The sequence below is a fragment of the Hypomesus transpacificus genome, chromosome 9, assembly GCF_021917145.1.
Source record: "Hypomesus transpacificus isolate Combined female chromosome 9, fHypTra1, whole genome shotgun sequence".
Taxonomy (NCBI): domain Eukaryota; kingdom Metazoa; phylum Chordata; class Actinopteri; order Osmeriformes; family Osmeridae; genus Hypomesus; species Hypomesus transpacificus.
In genome coordinates, this window is record NC_061068.1 from 9,861,507 (window position 1) to 9,889,403 (window position 27,897).

At 43.0% G+C, this 27,897-nt stretch overlaps 3 protein-coding genes across 4 annotated transcripts in view; 1 reads left to right on the plus strand and 2 right to left on the minus strand.

The window, feature by feature from the left end:
- The window catches only part of scn8ab (sodium channel, voltage gated, type VIII, alpha subunit b), a 39,129-nt gene extending 33,176 nt beyond the window's left edge, over positions 1-5,953 (plus strand). Inside the window, exons 28-29 of the mRNA XM_047025442.1 lie at positions 352-2,145; positions 4,905-5,953. Coding sequence (XP_046881398.1) covers positions 352-1,508 — 1,157 coding nt within the window. The 3' untranslated portion in view covers positions 1,509-2,145; positions 4,905-5,953. The remainder of the gene's footprint in view (positions 1-351; positions 2,146-4,904) is intronic.
- Positions 5,954-12,382: 6,429 nt separating this feature from the next.
- Positions 12,383-15,696, minus strand: LOC124471968 (the record flags this gene model as incomplete). The annotated part of the gene is made up of 5 exons (XM_047026643.1): positions 12,383-14,047; positions 14,167-14,280; positions 14,381-14,704; positions 14,923-15,001; positions 15,685-15,696. Coding segments are annotated over 5 exons (630 nt in total), but the record flags the coding sequence as incomplete, so codon positions are not given.
- Positions 15,697-16,334: 638 nt separating this feature from the next.
- On the minus strand, positions 16,335-27,809 carry si:dkey-195m11.8 (fidgetin). Of its 2 annotated transcripts, none has more exons than XM_047025980.1 (3): positions 27,628-27,809; positions 26,480-26,529; positions 16,335-20,245 (listed from the first exon to the last, which is right to left on the minus strand). In XM_047025980.1, exons 2-3 carry the CDS (start codon positions 26,486-26,488, stop codon positions 19,316-19,318), a joined length of 939 nt encoding a protein of 312 aa, XP_046881936.1. In that variant the 5' UTR covers positions 26,489-26,529; positions 27,628-27,809; the 3' UTR covers positions 16,335-19,315. The 2 variants fall into 2 exon arrangements, with proteins under 2 accessions (XP_046881936.1, XP_046881935.1); XM_047025979.1 differs by having other exon boundaries at positions 16,335-20,439; positions 26,313-26,529.
- Positions 27,810-27,897: the final 88 nt, after the last annotated feature.

A 27,897-nucleotide genomic window follows, 5' to 3' on the forward strand; every position in this document is an offset into this window, starting at 1 on the left:
TGCTGTTGTATGAAATCAAGCTAGTGAGCACTGGTAATGTGGGATTGAAATCTGTAGATCACATAAAGCACATGCAGTCATTTGCTTGCTGCTGCATTCTGATGCAACCAGACCAAGGAATCAGAGATCATTGCTAGTATCGCCCTCTAGTGGACCCCCAGTCACAAAGCCATGTTTGTTGTGTTCCCAATCTGTGTAGTCACCAGATAGTGTTACTAGTGTTGCTATCAGGTTGTTGAGAAATATTACAGGTACTTAACCATGACAAATGTATTTAAAAACTTTACTGTACTTATTTCTGTAATCGTTTCTGTCATATTTTTATTTTATTCCTGTCTCTCTCTACCCTAGGGATGTTCCTGGCTGACATCATTGAGAAGTACTTTGTTTCGCCAACCCTGTTCAGGGTGATCCGCCTGGCCCGTATTGGCCGTATCCTGCGTCTCATTAAGGGTGCCAAGGGCATTAGAACTCTCCTGTTTGCCCTCATGATGTCACTTCCTGCCCTCTTCAACATTGGGCTGTTGCTCTTCCTGGTCATGTTCATTTTCTCTATCTTCGGCATGTCTAACTTTGGCTACGTCAAGCATGGGGCTGGGATCGACGACATGTACAATTTTGAAACATTCGGCAATAGCATGATCTGCCTGTTTATGATAACCACGTCTGCTGGCTGGGATGGCCTGCTGCTCCCCATCCTCAACTACCCCCCGGACTGCAACCCCGCACTGGAGAACCCAGGAACCCCGAACACGGGCGACTGTGGAAACCCTTCGGTGGGAATCTTCTTCTTTGTCATGTACATCATCATCTCCTTCCTCATCGTGGTCAACATGTACATCGCCATCATCCTGGAGAACTTCAGTGTGGCCACTGAGGAGAGCGCAGACCCGCTAAGCGAGGACGACTTTGAGACCTTCTACGAAATCTGGGAGAAATTTGACCCTGATGCTTCCCAGTTCATCAACTTCGCCAAGCTGTCCGACTTTGCAGACACACTGGAGCACCCACTGCGCTTGCCCAAGCCCAACACTATAGAACTGATTGCCATGGACATGCCCATGGTGAGTGGCGACCGAATCCACTGCCTGGACATCCTGTTTGCCTTCACCAAGCGTGTGTTGGGCGACAGCGGCGAACTTGACATGCTGAGGCAGCAGATGGAGGAGCGCTTTGTAGCGGCCAACCCGTCCAAGGTGTCCTATGAGCCAATCACCACCACCCTGAGGCGTAAACAGGAAGACGTGTCTGCCAAGATCATTCAGCGAGCGTACCGTTCCTACCTGGCCAGACGGGGCTTCAAATGCAAGCGCAAACCAACCAATAACAAAGTGGAAAATGGCGAAACGAATCAGGAAAAGAAGGAAGGCACGCCCTCCACCGCCTCCCTCCCCTCTTATGACAGTGTAACAAAACCTGACAAGGAGAAGCAGGATGACAACGAGGGCAAGGGAGGGAGGAAAGAGAAGGGAAGAAACCAAAAAGATGTCAGGGAATCGAAGTGTTAGATTATTGGAATAAATAATAACAGTAATAACAGTAATAATTATTAAAATGTAACTTCAAGCAAAGCGAGAGGAAACCATCTAACCCCACACAGATGTACAGATAATTTCATTTGCAAGTAAGAAAATAATACTATTAAATACTTTTGTTTACAGACTTCATACTTGTATCGATGCAGAGAGAAGCAGCTCCAACTCTTTCAGCTTGAAGACACTTGAACTTGATTTAAACCAAACATAATCAGCGTACTGTGTGACATTGATGCATCTAGACTACTGATCTTAACTAAAAGGGAATGATTTACAGACAAAATATTAAGGAAATGTCTGTGTCTGCCGGAAGGGCAGATAGTCCACTTACTGCTGGGATATTTGGATTAGGAACAGAACTCTACATTTAGAGGCTTGGATGTGAAACACTGAGGGGATCCATGGTGTCGATGCAAACAATGGATTCCCATGGAAACCAGTGACGTGAGTGAGGAGAGTAAGGCAATGCTGCTGGATGCTGAAGAAGCAGTCTGAAGGCTGGTTCTGTGTCATTCACTTTTGGAATGAATGGAAGAAACAAAACAAACATTATCACTCTGTGAACAAACAGAAGAATGGACAAAGGAAAGACAAAAAAACCCAGGACAATGTAAGGGTTTTTTTTTTGGTTTGTTAATGCTGAATATACTTGTATCTCCACTTAATTTGAGCGGCAAAAAAAGCTAAAAGTAAAAAGAAAAAAAAAGAAAAAAAAACTACATTGAACATTTGCCCATGTCACTTAACTCTTCTACTCATTCTATCTTTGTTATACCCACATCGAAAAGCTTTTTCTACATGGGCTTTCACACTGATTGGTTAAGGGTCTGTTTATTAAGGGGTCAACTTGGGCCAAGGGCTTACATTTACTCTGACAGATTTCCAAACAAATACATAAATAATTGTGCTTGTTCAATGCATAGAAATGACTTGCATGATGGCATGTTTTGATCAGAAATCTTGCATGAATAATCATAGTCCACAAGACACTAATACTCAGACCACTACAGTGACTTGGCCTGACGTTCCAGACACTGTTGAAAAATTGAAAGTGAGAAATAAGTAATTCGTTTTACAATGAGAAATGATATGGGGTTATTAATCTCGAATGGACCCTGTCTTTCTCTTTAATCAACACTTTTCAAACAACATTTTATTGTAGCCTCAGTACACAAACTTAGTCTGGAACTACACACATTGTTGGTGTTCTCAAAAATACCAACATTGTAATTAAGAGGAGAACTCCTCTTTTTTTTTGCTGCTCTGGAGATTCTGCGTGTGGAAAATATGGATGTTTGTGTGTATTGTTGGAACTAAACTGATGGATGGTTTGAATAGTGAGAAAAATACTGTAAATCTTTAAAAAGCTTTTATTTTTAATTTGTATCCAGCATCATCAGTTATGTAATGTACCATACTTTCTGCCTTGGTTTCTGCATTGGACAAGGCATTGTGAGATTGATTTAGTGTGGACTTGGGTGGCCAGTGGGGATTAGACAGGTGTGGAAACTACTTTCAGATGTTTCTCTGTAGGTGAAAGAGTCCTATCAGGACTGATAATGGCTTTGATTGAACTGGATTATTCATTCTGCTACAACATTTTTTGAATTTATTTTCATATGGCTATGCTATTGGTAAAACATAATTATCCATGTGAGGATTGTTCACGTGGTAATGGCTAATGAGATTTATTTGACCATGCATGTTAATCCCAGGCTAAAATGATGTTGAGAGAGTGATGATCTTGAGCTAGAGGATGTTTTTTGGTATGAGTAAGTGAGCTGGGAGAGAGAACACGTGAGAGGCAGAGAGAGAGAAACATAAATGGGTGTACTGGTGATGGTGAATCACAATGTGGAGAAGCCAAAGAGACCTGCCTTGTGACCCCAGCTGTCGCCCCCATCCCATGAATGGGAGAGGATGTAGAGTGCCCCACTCATACCGTTTTTTTGCTGTCATTGTTAGGAAAGACCCTAGAAATGTACTCAAGGCTTGAAATATCCACCCCTTTTTCTCAGGAGATATTACAGATGTATTATAACGAGCTCTGCAACTAAATGCAAGTGAATGTGATGAGAGTATTTATGAACACATTTTATTATTGTGTGATGTTATGCCATGCTGATGGACAATGGTCTGGGCCGGCTGCCTAGCTAGGGCAGCTGGCCTGTCAGGGGCCAGTTTAGAGCTTCCTGCTAATGACGCTTCGAAATAATAGGGCTTGAAGCATCTCAGTGAAACGGCAACATTTCGCTCGCTTATAAAGCCAGCGTTTGTATCGGTGGCGGATTATATTTGTGGTTTGTGACGTTATGGAATTGGGTCTGGTCTCGATGAAATACGTAAATATACAAGAGCAGTAATAATGTTCACCCCCAATAGAAATCAATGATATAGGAAACACTGAGGAGATGTCATGAGCGTGAATTTGGATATGTTGGTTTGAGCGGCACACTAAATTCATTCTGAGGCTATTGTGGTATGTTAAGGAGCTTAGGCCCCAGAGATCAATATTTGAAACCCACTTGCTCTGAAACCCCTCATTAGCCATTCTTCTTCACAAAGCTATACGCTTAACAAATACCAAATAATCAACAGAGCCAGAGCTTTTGCACTTTGTGTTGTGCAGTGATGTCACTTCCTGTTAATGAATAAATTCCCTGCCCCTTTTCAAGTTTTATGGTCCAGTTGCTGCATGAGATCTCCAAAATCAGTGTGGGTGTTAACTTGAACCAAATAAAACTCTGAATGATAAGCATACAAGCTACTGCCGTCCATTTTCTCCAAGCCCATCAAGGAAATACATAAATGTACTAACTGAAAAAACACACTTACATCCATTTGAAAAAATAGAAGAAAAAAATGTACAGTTCAGGCTATGTTGTAAACGGCACAATATGCTGAAAAGTTAAGAATGGACTTTTTAAGAGACTATAAATAATGTAATATATAATTTTATTTTAACAGCATGCATAGTTTTTGTAAATACAGAAATACTGAAAAAACTACTGCTATTAATCTAATACTAAATCTTAATAATCATCCATAGAATGGCTTCCAGCTGACACCCCTTGTCACACTTGTTAGGCTGTGACACATTTGTTAGATGGAGTAGATTTTTGGAGTCACTTTTCACATAAAAGAGGGGAGTCAATTAAAAGAATCTATATTAAAGTGCAAAAACTATATATAAATCAATACATATATAGAACTATACTACATATATATTATATATATATTTCAATATATATATAGTATATATCCATTAGAAAAATGTCCTCAACTTTCCCTTTTGCTCCTAGTATTGAGGAGAAACCAGTACCACAGACTGTAATTGCTCACATTTCTTTTTTTGTGCAATATGTTTAGTGAATGACCAAAACTCTGGCCTGCCCAGGATCTCTATGTATTGGGTACAGGCGTACGATGCATGGTGTTGTACTGGCTGCTTGCTGAGGATCGTGTAGCCTGCATTGGTGAGAGGATTGCACTACCAGCACACCCTTTTGTACATGTGTGATGATGTCTTGCCCACAATTCCCGTCACCTCTTAGTTAATACCCGTCTAGAAATCTGCATTGACACAAACCCATAGATGAACACAAATTAAATATCTCTACACACACACACGCACACACTCCATCCTCGACAAGACGATCGGTATGCCCCAGTATTCTGAGCCTCAGGTCCCCATGTGTGACAGCTTTTTGATTGTTTAAGCTCTGACCCCCCCCCCCCCCACCCCACCCCACCCCACCCCACCCCTTTCACACACCAATGTAATTTGGCATAAACGTTATTTTCCTGTTATTCTCCCAACAATGTATGTAATGATTTAAGGGTGAGTTGTATTTATTGTCTGTGTTTGTTTCTGGTGCAATATCTCTAACGGCACGTGCCTTTTTAGATGCCTATTTAGTCTGTCAATAAAACCAGTGAGAGAATATCGATCCAAACCCATGGGAACAAATCAAAATGGAGTTAGGCAAAAACCATGGACAGCCAACAATGGGAAAATAATAACTAAACTGGGGAAAGTCAGCACCTAGACTTGGTTGACTGAACTACCATCTCATTTAGTCATGTAGTGGTCTGTGTGTATTCTATATCCGAGACATTTGGTTGGTGAGAGAACAGCTTGCCTTCTGTTTTACTATTCTGTTCCTCATTTCAGATGTTGATTTACCTAATGGGTTATGTAGCTGTTATTTTGTAGCATGACTGAGATATTGATTTAATCATTTTATTTGCGGACAATAATTATAAAAGCTTTTTGACTGTTGTCATTGTTATCTCTTGCCACTAATCCAGTCAGAGAGAGGGCGGCGTGTTGCACAACCACATGGGACATTAAAGTGAGAATCAGTGAAAGATTGTCTTCATTTGAGCACGAATCTATTTCCAAACAATAAAGCAGCCTTCCAGTTATGTATGAGTGCTGTCATTTTTTCATACATGAGGAGGAAGAAGGAATGAATAACAATGTGAATGCATTTTGCCTTGTAAATGGTTGTGATTGTTGTATGGTCTTCATGTATTATAATAATGTGATGCCATCTATAAGGGAATGCAAGAAGTTATACTTATTGTAAGATAAGGGATGTAAGGTAAAACACATCCCAGGACATCTAGTAAAACAGTACACTGATAACAGGCTACACTCCTATAAGCCGTGTCATTCTTGACTTTTGAAAGATGGCCTGATTGATGGATTCACAACTAAACAACACACAGAATTGATCCTGCCGGTGAGTTATAAGGTCAGTGGTGGGCATTTTCTTTGCATTCCTAGTCGTGGGAAAGGCGTGTAAATGGAAAGGAATGGTATGTCGATAGTATTATAGCCTACATGGAACAGCAGCATTGTAAAAATTCAAGAACAGGTATGTGTGTGTGTGTGGGTGAGTGTGTGGGGATGTGTGTGGGTAAGTGTGTGGGTAAGGTGGCGCACTGAATAAGGGAGGGCGGAAAGGGAGGGGGAGGGGTAAGGAGAGACAGCACTGCAGTGCAGATAGATGAATGCAGTGGCCTGGGCTGAGTCAGCAGCCTACTCCCAATAGGCCCAGACTGTACAGTGGACTGACTGGATCCCTCCTCCTTCCACCAAAGCCCAGACCAACACACAAGGAGAGAGGGGGACAGGAGGAAACAAGCTAGGAGAGAAGTTGAAAGAAAAGGAGAGTAAATATAAGGAGCACGATTGTTCTTTGTAAAAAACACATTTAAAAAAGGCATGATTCATTTGTCATACATGTTATTTGAGATATGTATAGTATTTACAATGTGTTGCTAAATTCTGTTCACATTTGAAGTGCAAATAGCACATTGAGTATAATCAGTGTGTAACAGTGTGTGGATAAATGCACACTATCAATTTAATTGTAAACATACACATGTGAAAATGTATAATATTGCTCACTCTTAAATACAACACTTTTTTGTAAATACAATTACTTACAAAAATAATCTATTTCATTCACTAACCTCTATCCCCACCCTTTTCTTTAGCTGTCTTCCCCAACCCATCTGTTCTTGTACTCATCCGATAATAGAGAGCACATCCAGCTGCTGAGGTAGGACATTGGGGTCTATAAATCAGACCCTTGGAGTGAGAATAATGGCTTCAGTGTTGGGGTTCCAATGTGAGGACACTCAATATGCCACATATTGAGATCTGTCGCAGTCAGAGGCAGTCTTTTCTCTGAGGGATGAGTGCCAGTGTGTATGTTCTAATAAGCTGCATCATTGAGTCTATTTACTGTACATAGATTAAAGCCCCAGGCACAGATAAGAGACATGTGCTTCCCTCTCAGGTCCGCCCATAACCCTCTCACAAGTTATTCATTAAGATGAGTAGTGCACCACCACGCGGCAAGTTGCAGAACTGCCCCCATTTTGGTAAAGCAAGCTAGCTATTTTGAAGTCAGCGTTTGGCCAGGCAAGAAGGAACATTCCATTAGCTAGACAAACATATTTGATTGTCACCGTTGACCTATGTTATGGACTCCAGTCTTAGAAGGCGATTTGTATTGACTTACACCAACAACTCACCAATTCAAGTGATTAGGCAAATATCTCGGCCTCCACAGTCTCCCTGTCCTCAAGTACCCGACATTACTGAGGCCACTGGACTTGAATGGTTTGAAATAGCGACCTCGACCGGTGAGGGGAAGAAGAAAAAGTATATACCCGTTACCCTGGCAAATTAATACATTTCAGTCATAGTTAGAACTAACAACGGAACAGTGAGCGTTATATTTCGCTAAAGGTTTCTTAATGTTCAAATGTAACAGGACCCTCGAGCTCGGACCAAGGAGTGCCATGCTCCCCGTGTGTGTCAGGATCAATGTCCGGCAGCGTCCAGTGCTCCCCGATCTGCAGTAAGTGGTGTGGGTTGATTCATCGGAATGTTATCCCGTATCGTTAGTGATTTTACAAATCGTTGTGATACGATATCGTTTAATAATCAAAACTATGGTCTGTGACTGCTGCTCTGACGCTTAGATCACCTTGGCAATGAACTGACTGTTCACGTGAGTGTACAGTAGCCATTATTTCACCATGTCTGTCATGTCAAACACTTGTAGACTTTGCGGTTCCATGTACTCCAGTTCAGAGGTCATGGAGTATCCTTCTCAGCCAAGAGGAGGATCTCTGGAGGGGGAGTCCTGCTTGTTGCGGCACCATATCCCCTCTGGGTAAAACCCTAGTATCCCCACCACCTCAAAATCACACTTGGCCCTACTTTAACATCCTCTGATGGTATTGACCACTTTTGGTCCAGTTGAAATAGATTGTATGCCAGTGGCGTAACTATAGGGAGTGCAAGGAGTGCAGCTGCACTAGGGCCCGTGGCGAAAGGGGGCCCGTCCTCGATCTCACCGTAAAAGTGAGACAACCTGACCGGGCCCCTTAAGGCAATCTGACCTGGCCCCTTTCACCGCTGTAATACCGCCAATTGAAGATCACATATGATCTCTAGTCTTATCAATTCGCAAACATTTCTCAATTATGGTGTCAGTTATTCAGAATTATGAGCTATCACCTGCCCAATAAACATTTTAAAAACAGTCAGTGTTAACAACAGCAAATAATTAATTTTTCCTCATTTGCCTTTTGCTGAATAAAACAAATGTCGTTTTTATTAAGTAATATTGCCCTCGAAAAATAGCAAGGATGTCTGGGTAATATTGTTGTCAAAGATTCCCGCCCACCCACACAGGATTGTTCCCATCCAGTTGTTGGAATACCACAGACAGTTGTTGTTGGGATACTACAGTTGTGTTGCATTAGCGTTTTGAAGCGAATTAGGCTACCCCATGCCATGCCCTTTAACATAAAAGTGGCTCCAGAAAGCGGCAGGAACGAAAAGAGCAAGATGTAAGGATGGCAAAGCTGTCAAAACTATCCTCATTTGGATTGTGGCGAAGCGTGTTGAAGAGGACGCTACGTCTGACCCCCAGCCCGGCAACAGCAATGAGTGTGAAACTCAGCCACCAGGGTAGGCTAATAATTACATAACGTTTACTGTCTGGTATATGCAGTTGACATGGCTATTAAAAGTCATAAAAATGCATATATAGGCCTAGGCTACCAGGCAGCGGCCAGGTTAGATATAGTAAACTGTGCAGGATGTAGTCGGAAAATAGCTAAAGCTAGATAGACTAAATGTAAACTAGCATATCAAACGAACATAAAATTAAATATTCACCATCGAAGTGACTGTTTTTTTTTACTAGTACCCAGATAGCACACATGACAGATCGAAACGTCATTCATAACGTCGGATAAGCCTCGGTAAATGATCAGATTTTCTTCTCATCTCTGTGCTCTATTTCAAACGTCGCAGATACGTCGGCTCATGACTGACTGTTCCATTATGCTCATTCCGTGTTGTAGCAAGCATAATCTAGAGCCAGAGACTCGCGAGTCAGAGCCGTTCACTTTTAAAAAACCGTAATCTATCTTCACATAGAAGGAGCAGTCGTTACCCTTAATTGTACATCATGAGTAGCCTAAATTTCCTTGCGCATCGCTAAACTGAAAACTCAATAATTTCGCCTGACGATAGGTCGGTAAGGGGCCCGTTGGTGAGATCTGCACTCGGGCCCGCCAAGTCCTTGTTACGCCGCTGTTGTATGCAATGTGTAAACTTGTAACTTACACTATAATGAACATGTCCCCAGCTCAAACTGTTCCAGTTCTAGGAGTTGTTGATGAAGCCCATTTGCCAACAAAGAAAGGATCTACAGACAGCCATCCCAGAGAAGAGGTGTTGGTTGACAGAAGAATCAAAGAAAAAAGAGAAAGAAATGAGAGCATGGTAGATCCATCATCCTTTTAACAGACATTGATTGTTTGATAATATCTTAAATTATCATCTTCTATTCAGTTTTCTCTTTGTATTCCCTTATTGGTCATGATACATTCTATAATATTCTAACTTCACATAACTTATCTATGCAGTTATTTTATTCATGTTATGTCATGTTATTTGTGGAGAATCATAATTAAACCACCAGATGACACTGTTGTATATTATGTCCAGTGCAATGCTTCATTACAGCCTTATCATGTCCAATAGTGGGTAGAGTGTGTATTTGTGCGTGTGCTAGTGTTAGTGATTGAGTTAATGTATTGTTAGTCATACATCTTCTTAAATTACCCCACACACACACACACACACACACACACACACACATTCAGGGGGTTGTTAGGTTTGAAGCTTGTTGGTGTATGTATGTTGAGAGGGGGTTGGGGATCTGCTGTGGAATGCCTGGACAGAGCAGCAGGCAGAGTGGAGCAGTACTGGTGACTGGAGACAATGGTGCTGGACATCTGTCACACACCACCGCACACCCCTCACCCCATACAATAGGCCTGAAGAAAGGGGGGTATGGGGAACGGATGAGTTGTCACTTTCTCTCCTCACTCTCTCCCCTTTCTCTACCCCCTCTTCAGCCTTCCTTGGGGCCCGACCACAACACAACTGACTCTTTGTTCCCTTGCCAATGTTTGGCCCTCCACCCCTAACTACACTCTTAAAACATTTCAGTTTTTTTCTTTGAGAAATAAGAGTTTAATAAGTGCTGCCTGCTGTTTTTCCCCTTTTGTGTAATACACCATCACTGGTTGAGTGAGCTAGCAAAATCAGTCCTGTGTGTCCACCACACTTAAAAGCAATTGTGATGTCGGCTATTTAAAAAACAAACAAAAAACAAGTAGCACTTTAATTCATAAATGTGATCTAACAAAAGTAAAGGGCAACTATCAACAATATATTGTTTATATTGCTTGTAATTGGGATGAAATAAACATCTGTTGAGTGTTTTAACTTAAAATCGTTTGATTATGTTGAATTAAAAACCCCACAATGCAGCGGGTCCACCAGACCCACGAACACTGGGTGAATGACTAAAATATGAACACCACACAATGGTTAAAACCACAAAGGTTGTGAAGGTTATGTGTTTTAACCCTGTTGAAAGATTGTGGGCTCACACAAGTTTGTCCATAGCGATGATTAGCGTTTGAATCAACCTTGGACTGTCTCGTCTATGACCTAGTCATGTTCGGGGTCTCCTGTTTCATAGGTTCATGCACGGAGATCGCATGTCTTGGTTTTTTAGTTTTTTGTTGCACGTCTTGGTTTGCCAGTGACTCGGTGACTCAATGACTGAGTGAATCACTACACCAATCCAACTACAGTATTGGAGGAAGTATTTACCAGTATAACCAGGGGCGCCGTATGGGGGGGGAAAGTTAGGACAATTCCAAGGCCCCCTGACAGGGGCCCCCAAAAATTGAAAAACGAATAGAAATGATCAAATGATCAAAAAAAATCATGGGGCCCAATTTCCTGGCGGTGCCCCTGAGTATAGCAAGGTTTATAACAACATTAAAGTTTGTTTTCCTACTCCTTTGTTCCCAGACAACACTAGTATTATAACATGGTCGCGATTCCCGGGGACTTACCCTTCTCTCAGCGTGGCGCTGGTGTATCCCTTGGATCCGAAGGGGGCCACAAGGGAGGACGGACAACGACTGTCTTTTAAATTTGTATTTTATTTTTGATCATATATAAAGTAAATATAAAACAAAACAAAAATCCTATTTGAATGAAGTAAGCTTCTAAGTTTCAATATCTAAGTAAAAAATAGAGTACAAGCGACGACCGTTACAAAATACAAAAGTATAGAGCGTATAAGAGGTTCTTCTCTCTGAGCCTGCCACTCCAGATGGGGCAGCACTCGAAGTCCTCCTAACTTTGACACACACATTATATTTTTATGCTTTCCTTATCTAACGATAGGTCATGCAGGGCACCTGTTCCTATGGACATGAAACCTAGAGACTACTTCTCCAAATGTAGACAATGGACATTATGCATGTAGCCAACTTTCACGTAGGCCTAGGGTGAGTTCAGGTAATGTGGGACATTAGGTAAACTGGGACAGTAATGCATTTTGATGATTTAATATGTGCAAAACTGACATCCAATCACCAGAGCTGATCTTGACTCGTAAATACAATACTTCTACTCACTATGCAGTGGTTTTTATTTGTCTGACATCATCAGAGTAGGCCTGATCTGGCTTGACGAGAGGTCTGTACAGAAAAAACGCATCGAAAGTTCAGCGGCATAACATTGTATTTCTCAATGATAAGGCTGGCAAAGGAATTTAAATGAAGTTACAATGAGTACTATTGCAGCATATTGAAGGGGTTTAACCAATGATTGAAACACACACAAACATTTGGAAAATAATGCTTTGTTAGTAGAAAAAAAAACTTTTTATGTGACTGTCCCACATTACCTGATCATGTCAGGTACTGTGGGACAGCATTTTTCAGGTAAAGTGGGACATCTAGTAATGCTGTGTTTATGCCCTAATTTTTTTTTATTCGACAGTTATCAAATGTTTAATACCAATGCATCATACTGCACTTAAGTTCCCAACTAAATAACAACTCACACTGTCATCGAACCAGCGCTTTCAGACTTGTAAGCGAGACCGCTAACGCTAGTCCATCAGTTACACTTTATGCCTATTGTATAAGTCAACCCCCACAACTAAATTAATCTTGCCACACCCTTGCACCTAACATTGTTAACTAATTATTATAATATTAGCAGACTAGGCTGACAGACAATGACTGTCCCACATTACCTGAAAATGCTGCCTGAGTGAGAGAGGGGGTCATGTTATGTTTGAAAGTGTGTAGCTTCTAAAATATTGTGTATTCCCATTTCATTCCAACATGAAAATGTTCTTAAGTCCTAAAACGATTTAGGCTACATAAACACCACTGGGGCGAGTTAACAATTATTTTGTAAGTCTACTGGAGCTTCTACCAAAAAGTGTCCCACATTACCTGAAATCACCCTACATAATGTCTATGGTCACATATACTTCTACATATCCTGTGTTCTAAAAACCTAGGGCCCCCTCTGTTCTCTCTATGCAATCCGTTTTCTAATCACATCCTATGTTAGGCAGTTTCACCTTATTCCGGAAGTCACGATGACTGAATTCTACAGGACCTAAGCTTTCAAACAACGTATAATGCATACCCTGCAGTGAAATCGTTAGAACATCTTATGTTTGTGGCTAATGATGTATGTCTGCACAGCATAGCGCAGTAATCTGACCGGCAAACGAATTATATAAACATTAAGTCGTTTTCAAGCCATCCAGTGAAAAGGTGTATTGCTGACTTATTGTAGCACACGAACACAGCACATCTGGCACAAATCGACCTATTTATTTAATATTTGAGCACCGGGACTTCCCGACAGTTGTCGATTGAACTGAATGATACTCCCGGTAAACAGGAAGTGACAATACAACGAAAGTGCGAAAAGATGAGAAAAGTGGGCGGGACAGAATAAGGTCAATAAACTAATTGCGCAAACGGTTACAAGCTGATGCCTCCCGTCTGCATCTTTACGCAAGACGTTGTAACACATCATATCTAAAATGCACATCAACAAGCAGTTGCTAATCCATAACAGAATGGAAAAGAGTTCTAAAAACATATTGCAAGCTATTGCTAATCCATCCTGTCTAAATACACATATGGAAGCAATTTTTAACACATCCTATGCAAACACACATTTTATCTCGTAAGCATTCATTGTTTCTCCAAAGTGCATTCAAACCCTCCAAGTAACACATACTCCATGCTTAATTGAGGACATATAGACTGCATGTGACAGGGGCCACTCTGGGTAGCCCAACCACTGCTACAGCAGGGTAAAGATTGTGTAGAAACTTTCACAGAGACAAAAAAGAGTGTCAAAAAAGAAATCAAAGAAAGAAAGAAAGAAAGAAAGAAAGAAAGTCTAACCAGTCTGGTCCACCACAACACACTGTCAAGACAGATATTGCGCAGATCGAGATGTGAGAGTTATAAGTTATGAATCGTGGTTACTCTAGATACGTCTACGCCATCACACGTGGTGAGTTCCATGGCAATCTCATGTCCCTCTGTGGAATCTGCTGAATCACCTTAAAGAGAGAATCACCAGGTGCCAATTAAAATAGACAAGCTGGAAAACATTTCATGAAAAGTCCCAAAAGGAAATGTCACTGGTGAAAGATGCATTCAAAACAGACTCAGACTCTACCTCTCTGCTTCTTTCTCACTGAATTGTAGGTGTGAAACCCTACTGCAAGAGGAACTGTGAATAACAGAAGCACTGCAATATGGGAGTATGCAGGTGGAACCGAATCCTGTTGACCTGGAAGTGACAATTGAAAACATCCATTTGCAACTCACTCCTAATGTGCTAGCTGCCAAATGTATTGCTTTGGTCAATCATTATTAACACAATGGCTCACCAGACAGGAAGGTGAGCATTTGTTCAGTTTTATTGTGAGTCATGATCTTGCACACATACACCCCCTCATCACTCTTAGTGAAGTTGGAGAGAAGGACAGAAAGGTCTCCAGAAGTGCTGTTGCTGAAGACAGCCCTGTGTCGGTAGACATCACTCCATTTAGATGACAGGGTAGACCACATCTCTATGACACCTAGTCGACTGCCCACAGTCCAGGTCAGCCTGCTGGGTGTGGCCTGAGGATCAGAACAAGAGCAGGGCAAGAGGACAGCCTGGCCAAACGCAGCCCTCAGCTCCAATTGACCTGGATCTGACAGTGAACACCCTACAGAAACACAGTAACCGTGTTCATTATCATCTCATAATACTTCCTGTAAGCTTTGTTGAGCTGCCTCCCAGCTGCTTTAAGGTTTCTTGACATGACCATTTTTACCAAACCCTAATGTTATTTTTAATCCTATTTGAAGTGCATATGTTAAAGAAAGGTTCTTCGTTAATCAAGGCCAAAGCAGACAAGATTACAGTACACTGGAGCCGTCAAACCTTTCACATGAACTCTGATGTGTCGGTAAAGCGAGCCGTTGATCTTGCAGATGTAGAGAGCGCTGTCTTCTTCAGTGAGCTGTGAAACAAGGAGGGATAGGTTCCCTGGAGTGTCAGCACTGTTAAACGTAACCATTCTGTCCTTGTACTCATCGTTCACACTAGACCTCCTAATCCCTAGGATTTCTTTCATGGGAGTTGATTCCACAGTCCATCTGACGTAGCCAGGCTTGTCCTGGAGGTCAGAACAGGAGCAGGGTAGGAGAACAGACTGGCCAGAGTAGACAGTGATCTCTGTTAGCTCAGGCCCAGACAGAGTACAGCCTAAAGAGACAAATAGATGGGCCATCTTCAGTAACTTTGACCTGACGTTCTACATGGTTAACTGTTGGGGAACATGCACATTTGCCAACATGCACACCCACACAAGGCCGTAGTCATAATATATGATGGGGGGGACACATTGATATAGAAATATAAATGTGCTACGCTACAACAGGCAACCACGCACGCTGTCCAAAATTATCATTAAAAATGTACTTTGTCCCCCCCAATGTTGACTCCATGAATACGGCCTTGCACCCACATCATTTTTTGTGATCCTAAGATGACTGTAGATGGACTCGCCCAAACAATTGATATGGAATGCATGGTGCTTTTTGGTGCAATATTGTAATGCCTTGAGGCACTAGTCATTGGAGTTCCACCCCTCTCTCTATAAAAAAACTGAATTCGAGTGTCAGGAGTGTAGTTAGGACTTACCTGTTGTTTTCTGTTGTATTATGTAGACAATACACACTACTGACATCCACATGACTGTCCTCTTGAACAATATCAATAAGGAGAATCTCAACCTAACTTCTGTTAGGTTCCTGTACTGTAGCATTATGAGCTGTCACTGAAGAGAAGTGACACTTTCATATGTCTAGCTAGTTGAGAGCTGCCCAGCCTCACTTTCATTTGACATAAGGGATACACTCAGTCTTGAGCCAAAATCTAGCAGTGTTTCCCACACATAGACTAATTTGTGGCGGTGCGCCACAGAATCAACACCGGCCGCCACATATTGCGTTTGGTTACTCTTTTTTTGTTTTTTATACGCTATTTAAAACACGCAGCGTATTCAGCTGCATTTCCTTTCCCTGCTCTCCCTCCGTCTCTCTGTCACTCACCCGTCTCTCTCACATCACCCCCCCCCAAACATTGTCTAACACTGTGTTATTTTGCAATGTTATTACATTTAATTTAAGATTACTAGCATCATTCCAGGACAATTGTCTCAGTTTTGAGACAGATTCTTTCTTTTTTTTTTACAAATAAATAATGTTAGAAGTAAGTACGCCAGAGTGTTTTGGCTAGACTGAAGTGTAAAAGACTACAGAGGCAAAATAAGGAGACAATGAGACAAGACAAACAACTTTGGCATATCTTCATTTCCATGAAACAATCTTCTGTCAAAATAGTCTTTCTGAGGTAGACTAACAGTTCAAGAAATAAACATAATTTCTTCTTGACAGACATGTGAAAGGACACGTACAATGTCTTCAAAATGAGGTAGAAAGGGTTACAGAGAATGTTCAAAAAACTACAACAAAGGAACTACTGTATCAAAGAGAGGTTTAACACTCCACTTTTGTTGGACAAACTTGTCTGCCGAAGAAACCCAAACAATTACAGTTGTTAATCTTGTCCAATAGAGAATACATTCAACGTGATGGGAGTAGAAGAGCATATAGTGGTAGCAGGCTAAGCGCTTATGACACACCAGTCCATGTTCTTGGACTAAACTTGCATTGTTTTACCATACTTTTCCAGTTTGATCTGTGCCTTATCATACACCCCTTTGTCAGTAAGGTTAAAGGGTCCGCAAGTTAAGCAACATGTCTAAACCTGAAGGTACGGTCTCATTTACCAGCAGCCTCAAATACTATTTATATTCTGTATCATTCAGTGCTGATGAGCAAATGAACTAGATCAGGCTTTAGATAGGAACACTGTTCTTATAGTCTTAGTATCTGATTCTCTAATTGACTGTAGCTGCAAAATCTACAGGTTTTCAAACTTAGAGAATATCCTATGGCAGAAGACTCACAATAATGTAATACATGTATCTCCACAGTAAAATACACAGCAATTACTTGTTTTCTTTCATATATTGTATATATGCACAGATGTTTCTAGAGTTAATTAAATTTGAATCAACTTACTCACAATTAGTGGGATTTATGGTATTATGGCGTTCAGAAAATATATGGCACGCCTCATACACAAGTATTAAGTGATAGGAGGAAGTCACATGATGGCCCTGAAGTAAAAGAATAATGTTTATATTTACTGAGTGAATACTTATTTGTGTCAGAGAAATATAGAACTCTGCTAGTGATTTAATATTTTCCATAGTGAAGATCTATAGGTCCGAGATGACGGTGAAGTACTGTACAGTCTCTGGGTGTAATGGGTCTATGTAATATTAAAATATGTGCTGACAACAGGACTTTGATCAGAGGAACACATATGTATATGACAATGAATACTAGGGGAAGGTGGAAAAGTTAACAACTGGGTCTAGCAAAGGAACTACTAATTAAGATAATTTTTCCTATCAGATAATAACTACTTTTAATGATATGAACTTATATGGATAAGGATATTTATATGCATATTTTGACAAGTAAAGCTTTATAGTTTGTAAGTTTGTCCATCAAAAGTGTTTTTTTCTTTTGCTAACTACATAACACTTACTGAAAGTAATTACTCCACCAAAACCTATGAGAGAAATAAAATCTATACACAAAGAACATATGTTTCATATATCTAAAAACAACATTGATGTACATTATGGCATGTATTATCCTTTTTAAAAATATCTGATTTACATTCATCATTTCAGGCCTTGTTAACAATCAAACTTCCTGAATCAGAGTTTTACTATTTTCTTTTACATTTATAATGCTGTATATGTGCCTGTGTATATGTGTGTGTGTGCATGTGTGTGTGCATGTGTGTATCTATATTCACCTTTGTACAGGACTGAGAGGATATTTTTGTCAGTGCCTGGTACTTTTTAAAGCTGATTACGATATATCTTTTTGTGTGATAGAGAGTGCGAGGGAGAGAATCGATGCCTACGTGTAAATAGTCATTGTCTCATAGATGTAGGTGCAGATGTCTTTCTGATTGCATGCATGTCCTGTACTGCACATGTACATATACTGTATGTATCAATGCATATGTGTGTGAGAGCACACATGTTAATGTTGACAGCCCTTCTGTTTTCCCTGACGAGTGCAGCAAGATTTCAAATTCTTCAAAGCCTTGACTCCATCTCATTCTCAATAAAGCTCCCTAAACACCCAAAGGTAATACATACATTCTTTTTTTAAATTCTGAGGTAACAATATTTTTCCTGAGTATTCAATAACAACTACATATAATTCTTCTGAGAAGCAAAAAAGACAAAAAAAATATGTAAAATTAAAAATACTGGCAGTTTGATTTGAAGATTCAAGAGTAGTTAAGTAAGTGTTCTGCTATTCAACCGTAAATCAGAACAAAACTGCATGTTAACTAATGAACTGCAGGAAGTACAGTGTACTGTCATGTAAAATTAACAACCACTCACACATTGTTTACCTCCAAATCTTTGTTCTCAACTTCCAATTCTCTTAGATGTGAATATTGTGAAAGGTCGCTACGTAGATTGCTGCCTTGGAAAACTGAATGAGGTAGGTATGGAGAAAAATGAAAGAGAGCGCATCTAACAGACCTGAGAAAAAATAAAGAGAGTCTACAGATGATCATAAAGAGGTAAAGAAAGGGGAGGGGGGACATTCATGTCGAAGCATCTCAATTTGTAAAAGAGCAGTCAGTGATTGTGCTGAAGTAGCATGATAAAGCACACCAAATCAATTGTTTTCTTTGCATTTTGGTATGGGTAAATATAATGATCATAGTGTGTGATATTCAATATTGCAGTTAAGAGCCCATATCATAGCCACTCACACCAAGAGAGAGCATCTAACATTTGTAAAGCAACAACATTGCAATGCCACTCTCCATAATAGCGGATGGGGAATAAATAGGATCCTGAGAGAGCCAGTCAGCACATTCTGACTGACAGGTTTAGGACAGTGCTCATAACTAAACCCTTACACCCTAACACTAACATGACAGGACCAACTTCCTGTAGACTTTTTAAAGAAATATGAATGCTGAAGACTGATGAAGATGAAGAGATAATAATCTTAGTTGTTCTTATGCTTTGTTGTATCAAATGAATCCTCATTGTAAAGATTCTGCTCTTTTCTTGTTCTGCTTGGTTGTACTGATGCTCCATCCCAGTAGCCTCCCAGGACAGCAGCGTGACTCCCTCTGCTTGTCTCAGGTGTTACCGTTAGCGACCTCCAGTAGCGTCTTCCGACCGCGCACGTAAAGCAGGCATCTTCATGGACAGCCTCTGCTGCTGAGGGAAACCCCCGTCCCCTGCTGCAGCCTCCCCCACCGGCCCTGGGGGGGGGCTGTACTTCCCTGCCCCGCCATATGGAGACGACACCAGCGGCTTGCCTGGCTTGTAGGCCTGGCTGTCTGACACACTCAGGTCATAGCCATTGCCATGGCCGTTGCCGTGGCTCTTTGGGGGCCCGTTTCCTTGGTCGTTGCCATACTTCCTGTAGCGCACAACCTCCCCCTCTCTCCCCTCTTCCTCCTCCTCCTCTGCCATATCAAAAGCCTTGCGTTTCAGAGCCCCCCCGGAATCGGAGCCGGTGGAGCCCAGGCTATGAGAGGCGTAGCCGTAGCTGCCCCCCACCACCGTGGGCCTGGGGGCCAGGGGTGTCGGAGCACTCAGCCCAGATGGCAGATACGAGGCACTGGGGTGGCTGTAGCCTGAGGCCAGGCTGGTCTGGGGGTGAGGGTAGCATCCTGGAGGGTAGTTGTAGACAGGGCTGGTGGGGTTGTAACTGGACTGCTGGGAGTGAAGAGGTGCCGGAGGAAGTGCTGGACTGGGCTGAGGGCAGTATCCTGAGGACAGATAGGTGCTGTTGTAGGCAGGGGGATAGTCCTGAGAGGGAGGAGCGCTGCAGGAGCCCACTCCGCTGTAGCCAGGGTCAGAGGTCACCACTGTCACACCACCTGGACCTGTGCCCACTTTGGCCCCCGCTGCCAGAGCCTCCAGGCCAGGGTAACACTCCATGCCTTGGCTCAAGGCCCAAGGTTCAGACTCACTTTTTAGGAAAGTCCCAGGCTCTGAGTAGGCCCCGGTGGCAGGCCGCTCATAGGGTAGCTCCAGTCCTGAATATTTCTCGGCATAGCGTTTGAGCAGGGAGGAAGCAGTGAGGGCCGAGATGTCGTCACTGGCCCAGGGGTAGCCTGAGGGGCAGTAGCCGCGGCGGCCAGGGCCATAGGGGTCGTGTTTGAGGGCAGAGGGTGGCGATGTAGTGGAAGAAACGTCAAGGTGCTGCTCAGGCCATTGGGACAGGGCAGCAGCGTGCTCCGGAGACCAGTGCATCTTTAACAGACCTGGAGAGGGGATGGAAAGAGAGAGGAAGAAAAGTGTTACCTCGTAAATCTAGTGTTACCTGGCAAGATCTAGCTGGTCTAGCAGCTCCCCCCCCGCCATGTCCCCCTAACCACCTTACATTTATTCATAATCACAGCTCTGCCTGTCAGACAATGGGGCCTCACACGCTTCTCTATATGGACCTGTTATCCGTGCAGAGAGACCTGTGACTCTGGGCCTTCATGCGGTGCCATGAAAACAGCCTCCAGCTGCGGTCCCCACAGGTTTAAGCCCCTGTCAGACCTCCCTCCCCTCTGCTACTCCACTTCTCTCTCTCACTCACTGGGGCCATTGTTGTCCCCTCTGTGCAGGGCCCTGTTTGAGACCACCCCCTCAACTCCTCTCACCACCAAAACCTCCTCCCCACCCCCACAGAGCGTGTGATCTAATTCAGACAAACCTCAGGGGTCTGCTAGACACAGGGGGGGGAGGAGAGAGATGGAGAGGAGGCAGGGGAAAAGAGAGGGGGTGGGTGGTTTGGGGTAAAAAATGAACAGAGTGGCTTTTCATTACACCACTGAGAGAGAAAGAGACTGACCAGAGCACTCACTGACCACTACCACCATGTTCATTGACTGAACAACACATATGACTATGAAAATGGGTTACTGTCACATAATCAAGGTTGACTGTGGAAGTGGTAGATTACATTTACTCAAACACGTATTGTAATCCCTGGGCACAGTGGCTGTTGGGTTTCAATAAGCTTTGATTGGCTGCTGCAGTCTTTGACTGGGCATTAGCTTGACAATTCCAAACATTGCAGAGTATTATTAAACTGTCCTGACCTCCTTAACAAGGGCTGAATAGAGAGAGGGAGACACACACATGCACTTGTCTCACCTACTGTATCTGAGTAGAACCCCCCCCCCCCCTCCTTGTGCTCTAGGGAATTCTTGTCAGTCACTGGACTGTCTTCTTCCCCAGCCCAAAAACAAATACTACACTTCTGGCACAGAGTTGATAAAGCCTTGCTCAAACATTGCATTCCCATCACCACCACACAGCCAGGAGTGCACGTGCACGTGCATGCACACACACATAAAGCCACACAGCCAGGAGTGCACGTGCACGCACACACACATAAAGCCACACACCCACAGTCTATTCTCCGTCAGACCCCCCTTTTGCCAGCTGGCCGGGACGTGAGTCAAACAAAGGGTGAATGGGCAGTTCTAGGCTTTGACCTTATATTTTTCATTTTGACCAGAGAAACAAACTGCCTTTTGACCATAGACACTGCCACCAGTGTACACTAACAATACACAGCATCACTTCCCTTCAAATGACACACACAAACACGCATGCACACACAGCTACCCCTGACTGATACTCACTCATCATGCTCGCTCAGAGTGCAGGCCCGTCTATCACCTTGTCCTCCTTAAACTCCTCTCTTTCTCACCTCCTCAGAAGAAAGCACTTGGTCATCTACTCCAGACATACTGAATTGTACAGTGCACTGTAGATCCACTGTCCGCATTGTAACATAATCCATACTAGCAAACTAAGCACAGGAGTCTGCATGTCGAGAGGGATCAGCCAACGATTGGAAGAGGCTGTTAGCACACTGAAGACCAGACCACCCAAACCAGACTAATGATGGGTTAAAAGACAGAAAGATTACTTGTGTGTGTGTGGGGGAGGGATATACTAGTGATAATAAAAAGGCAGAGGAATGACCCCCACTCTGTGCAGTCCACCATGGGCGCTTCACTTCCATTCTCATTCTGAAACTCTAGCAAACTAAGAGTGGAACTCTGAGATTAATCGAACATGCGGTCAGGTATGAGAGACCTTTCTCTCCCAGGGTCCTAGTGTCTGTCAGGTCTCACTACGTGCACTTGCTGGGTCAAACAGTGCTCAAAGCATTAACCCTGTTGGTTTTCCAATGGCAAATCAGTGCTGTTGAAAGAAAATGACAGTGTGGATGAATGTTTATGGTACAGTAATAAGGATGATCCCAAAACACCCCTAACCTTAATCTAGTCTGCTCGCCCTATGGAAGGGCTCAGACAGAGCCCTGATCCGCAGGCTTACTCCCAGACTCAGAAGATGATGTCCTAAACATCATGTCTATAGGCAAAGCTAAGATGAGTTTTGCTATATGGAACAAAAACACAATGCACCAAGACAGAGTAAGATATCATTTCATGGATCAAAATCAACTATGCATGTTCTATTGAGGAAATAATTGAAGGGCTCATAGTATAATTACAAACAACCCATGGGTTGTACAAGACATGATAAGAAATAATTGACGTGTCATTTACAACATGAATGTAGTTGTTGTCCGTGGACAGAGCAGGACTGTTGGACAGACAGAATGCTGCTGCAGGACTCTCTCTTTGTAGTTCTCTTTCTTTCTAAAAGGGCTTTTCTTCCTGTCCCCTAGCCTTGACCAAACTCTGTATCTGAGTCCTCATTCAACCTAACTGAGTAGATTTGGCATAAAACCCCCACAAGTTACTGATGACTCGCGCTACACATCTGAAATGTTTAGCACATGTAATGAGAGGTGCCAACAGGGGCCAGCAGAGGCCCCTGAAATGTGAGACGAGCAGGAAGTGAGCAGCAGTTACAGCCCCAACGGGTCCACAACTGCACCCTCTCTCCTCATCTCCGTTCCCCTAGGACCTGGGGCCCTGGGCCAAAGGCTCTCACATGGAGCCAACTTGCCTCCTGGGAACACTGGTGTGTGTGTGTGTGTGTGTGTGTGTGTGTGCGCCTGCATGTTTAAATGTCTGATTTAGAAACATGGAGCTGGTCACCAAGAGCTTGATTAATTAAATCATGAGATGGCCTGTGTGTGTGTGTGTGTGTTTGTGTGTTTGTCTGTGTGCACCAGCCTTCATCACCTTCCACTATGTCCAGCTCCACAGTCCAAACCCCCAGTCTTGAGAGCCTGTGAGAGAGCATTGTTCTCCTGGACCTTCATTCCAAAGCTCAGCAGTGGGATGCAGGAGCAGGATCTCTTGCCCTCCTCCTCTCTGTCTCTTTATCTTCCTGCATCCTTATCCAGTCAGAAGATTCATCTAACTTTCAGTGAACAGCACCAGCATCAATCATGAAATAATGTGCTCGTGATATGATTGAGCTAGGGATGTGTGGCTGGAAACTGTTAAGCTGGAAGCCAGTGAGTCTTGTGGTGCTGCATGGTCAGTGTGAGTCATTTAGGGTTAATTAGATGTGGACTGCAGATGGGGGAAGGGTTGGAGATCAGAGGTAGCTGGATAGATTGAAATGAACACACCCTTAGGGTGAACTGATCCACTGAAATTACTCAAGTCACACACTATGTTTTTGTTATCTCTGTGGTGGACACAAACAATGAACACAATAAAGTCATTATAATTCTACTGTGTAGCACAGTTATGTATTTGATCTTTGTGTGCAGGGAGCACACAGACCAGCCAGAGACAGAATCTTGCTCATCATGAGGATGAGTCAGACCTCTGGAATGTGAAGAATCCAACCTGAAATCTATGTACACAGCGACCAACCTCCCCATACGCTTAGATAGATAGGCCAAGATAGGCACTCAGAGGCTTCTGGCTCCTGATTAAGCCCACTATCAGGAGCTCACACGTTATTGGATGATTTGTATTCGTTAGCATTCATTTAGGCCATTGGCCAGATCAATATGGAACACATCAGCTGGCCAATGGGACATTAATATACAGGGACATCCGCAAGGACAGACCGCCCGCTTCACTGTCATGTGACTCACAGGATTACACCGGAGCTTTATGGATAAAGAAAAAACACAAATAGGCACTTTTTTTCCCTCATCAACTTATACCACAATTAGATTTTAGATCATGCACACAGTTTTTACACTCAACTAGCCTGACAAGCTTCTTCGAAAGAGGAGTGCCATGTCACTGAGAAAACCAGATATCCTCGCTTGCCTTCATTCTTTCAGCCCTCCAGCCATGGCCTAAGGGAGGTCTACTCTACAAATAAATCAACTTGCATACTGGTTGATGTTAGGACATACACCTTACATGGAATTTTAGCATTGTGTACCAAGAAATAGGAAAACCAGTCAAACGGAATATTTCAGTTTCTCCGAGCTTTCCTATCAAACCCTTTACATGCAAATCCTTTACAGAAATTTAGCTGATTCAGAACTCAACAATGCATGAATGCAAGCATGCCTCTACTCTGTTGTTTTGTTAGTTCTCTCTTTTCCATTTTTTTTTCTTTTGCTGAAAAAAATGTCTGTTCCCCTCCTGTGCCCCTCCCTCTCTCTGGCTGGTAGTTAAGACTGCAGTGTGTGTCCATGCTTGTGTGTGGTCAGACCTCCCCTCCCCCACAACTACTCTCCCTGCCTCGGTGTGGGTACGTGTGTGTGTCTCTCTCTCTCTCACACACACACACACACACTATGGCAGAGTTGGAACAGGGCTCTCTGCTTATTGTGTCCACTCATATATCAGACTGCAGCTGACCAGTCCCTCCTCCTGTTCCAGTCCATCTGCCTCCACTCCCTGTCCTCTCTGCCTCCATGTTTCCACAGCGTTGGGAGTTACCTGGGGAAGCCCTTCTCCTCACACCACAACACAGCTCTAAGCCTTTACCACCTCATGAGGACCGCCACTGAACTGGACTACAATTTACTTAACGAGCTGTCATGAATGTGATGGTTTGCTGCTGTGTGTGTATGTTTGTGTTCTGGGGAAGAGGTAGTGAGTGTGAGTCCCACCTCCCCATCCTCATTAGTGCTCGTTGACACCCTGTTACTAACGATCGGCCTCTCATTCACATCAACGCTTCCCCACGGTCAGCAATTGGTGGTCCACAAAAGCCATTTACTACGGTGTTTATATCACACACTCCTAATTATGACTGCCCTGGTGTGTGTGTTTCACTGTTTGCTTGTAAGTGTGTGTGTGTGTGTGTGTGGATGCAAGAACAGATTTCATTATAGTAAAAAAAATCTAACGTGGACATGTAAGTTTTCTCTAGGTAGGAATGTGACAAACGCCCGCAAAGCAAATTCACCTCAGACAAGAAACAGAGCTCATGTGTGCTCTCAGAACTCTATCCTCTTCAAAAAAAACCATTAGAACATTCTAAACTGCAACTTACTGTACTCTGAATGACCCGTTTTACATGGACAGAAGAGCCCAGAGGAGGTCAATTCTTGATGCTCTATTCCATTTCTTCTTATCATGGTTAGCCTTCCCGAAATCAATAGCCTTATTAGTATCAACAAATATAACAGTTTCAGTCGACTCCCTTGCAAATATACACTGAACGTGTTATAGAAAACAGCATTAGAATGTATTGACTACAGCCATCAAAAGAGGAACACTGGACATTTTTGAAGAAAAAGGGTTTTGTTGTTCATGTGAAATTCCTCAATGGGAAGACTCAGCTGTTAAAGACATTATCCCCTCCACGATATCTTCTGTTCCACCCTCAACCCATGACTCCCCTCTCTCTCTACCACCCCCCTCTCTCTCTACCACCCCCCTCTCTCTCTACCACCCCCTCTCTCTCTACCACCCCCTCTCTCCCTACCACCCCCCTCTCTCTCTACCACCCCCCTCTCTCTCTACCACCCCCCTCTCTCCCTACCACCCCCTCTCTCTCCCAACCCCCCCCCCCCCTCTACCTTACCTCTTTCTACCTCCCTCTCTCTTTTTTATCTCCCCACTTTCACCCTACGTCCCTCCCTATCTCTGTGCCTCCACCTCACCCTGCCTGCTCATCTCTGCAGCTTGGGGGAAGATGTCAAGTATGTCAGGACAGAGCTAGATGACAGAGCTCATGGAAAACATTGATAGCTGAAGACCCAGACAGACACAGACACACTGATACATACTGTAGGGGGTGACAGGACTGAGCATTCTGCTTCCCTGGCCCCAAGTGAAGAGAACGAGAGGACGGCGTGTCCACTCAGAGGAGCTGAAGACTCAGCATTCTGCTGATCCTGCCTGGACTACTGCAGATGGCTCTCTGGATGCATCTACTACTGGTTGTCCTTCTGCTCCTGTCCATGGCTCATGTCGGTCCTTACCACAGCTCTCAAACACCAACACCTAAACCGAAGGGGGAGAGTTAGACACAAGGAAATGGAGAGTATATGCACTCATGCATTCACTCGATCAATCGATCACTCACACTTAATCACTCACTCACCATTCAATCCCTCAGTCAATAAATATTCACTGACTCATAAAACATATGTGTTTTTTGGCCTTATTTATGTTGACAGAGACAATTGGAGAGAGACAGGAAAGCAGGGAGATATGCAGGGGGGGGGGGGGGGTAATATGCAGGAAATGACCCAGGACGGAATCGAACCCTGCGTTATGGCCTTAGTCTTAAGGGTAGGCACTCTACTCGGTGAGTTATTGTGGCGCCCCTCCAAAATAAATCTTGTACTTATTGTTATTTCTTCTATCAAAGTATCTTAGAAGTGCTCATTTAATATGTAAACTATATGGTTCACATTTCAAACTCATAAAATATAAATAAATGTATCAGCAATCCAAGATCTTCAGAGCTGAAAAGAGTCAACTTCAGGTTATGCCAACTGTAAGCTGTGATATGTTGTGTGTGTGTGTGTGTGTGTGTCTAACAGCACATTAAATGCTCTGACAGAAAGGGAACCACTCTGCCCTCTGACCACTGAATGCAAAAAACATGACCATCAGCACAGAAAATTGTTCTATTCTCTCCACCGACCCACGCGTCCATCTAAGCAAACACACACACACACACACTTAAAAGGCAATCAGAACTTTGTACATTGTGAAATGTATGTTTCAGAAAGTACAGCACAGAAAAATGAATTTGCGTACATGTTGAGATTATTTACTTCTGAAAAAACACAAAAAGAGAGATTAAAGCCTAGGCAACAAAAACCATACAGAGGAAAGGACATCACAACACCAGGGACACAAGAAGAGAGAAAAACAAGAGAGGAATAGGAAAAGAAGAGAGACAGATAGAGAAAAGAGAAAGGGAAAGAGAGAAAGAAAGGGGAACAGATAAAACGAGTAGGAATGTGGGGAGAAGAGATAGAGGACAAAACGGAGGAGCTGAGAATCTATTGGAATTGCTGAACAAAACCGATCTATGTGATTTGAAATATGATATGAAAACAAGAGTGAGGACCTTAAAACCATTCTTACCTGCTCATGCCTATTCTTCCTCAGTACTTTATATGTAAAAGGTTGAGCAATAATCCCCAGAACAGAGCAAGGCGAGCAGGCGCATGTGTGTACATACAGCTATCTCTTCTCTCCACTTCTGGGACTCGATCTTTCCCTCACACTCCCTCTTTCACCTAGTGACAACAGTGCAGCACACATGCATCCCTTCCCCCAACCTCTCTACCCCTCCCCCAGTCTCTCTCTCTCTTTTGTTAAAACTATTTCAGCAGGAAAGGAGAGAGGGAAAAA

Coding starts and splice junctions, on each gene's coding strand:
- si:dkey-195m11.8 (XM_047025979.1), bottom strand. CDS start 26,337: ATGCTCAGTCCTGTCACCCCCTACA. Junction 20,440..26,312: donor CAGTCCTGTCACCCCCTACA/GTATGTATCAGT, acceptor TCCCCTCTCCAG/GTCTGTTAAAGATGCACTGG.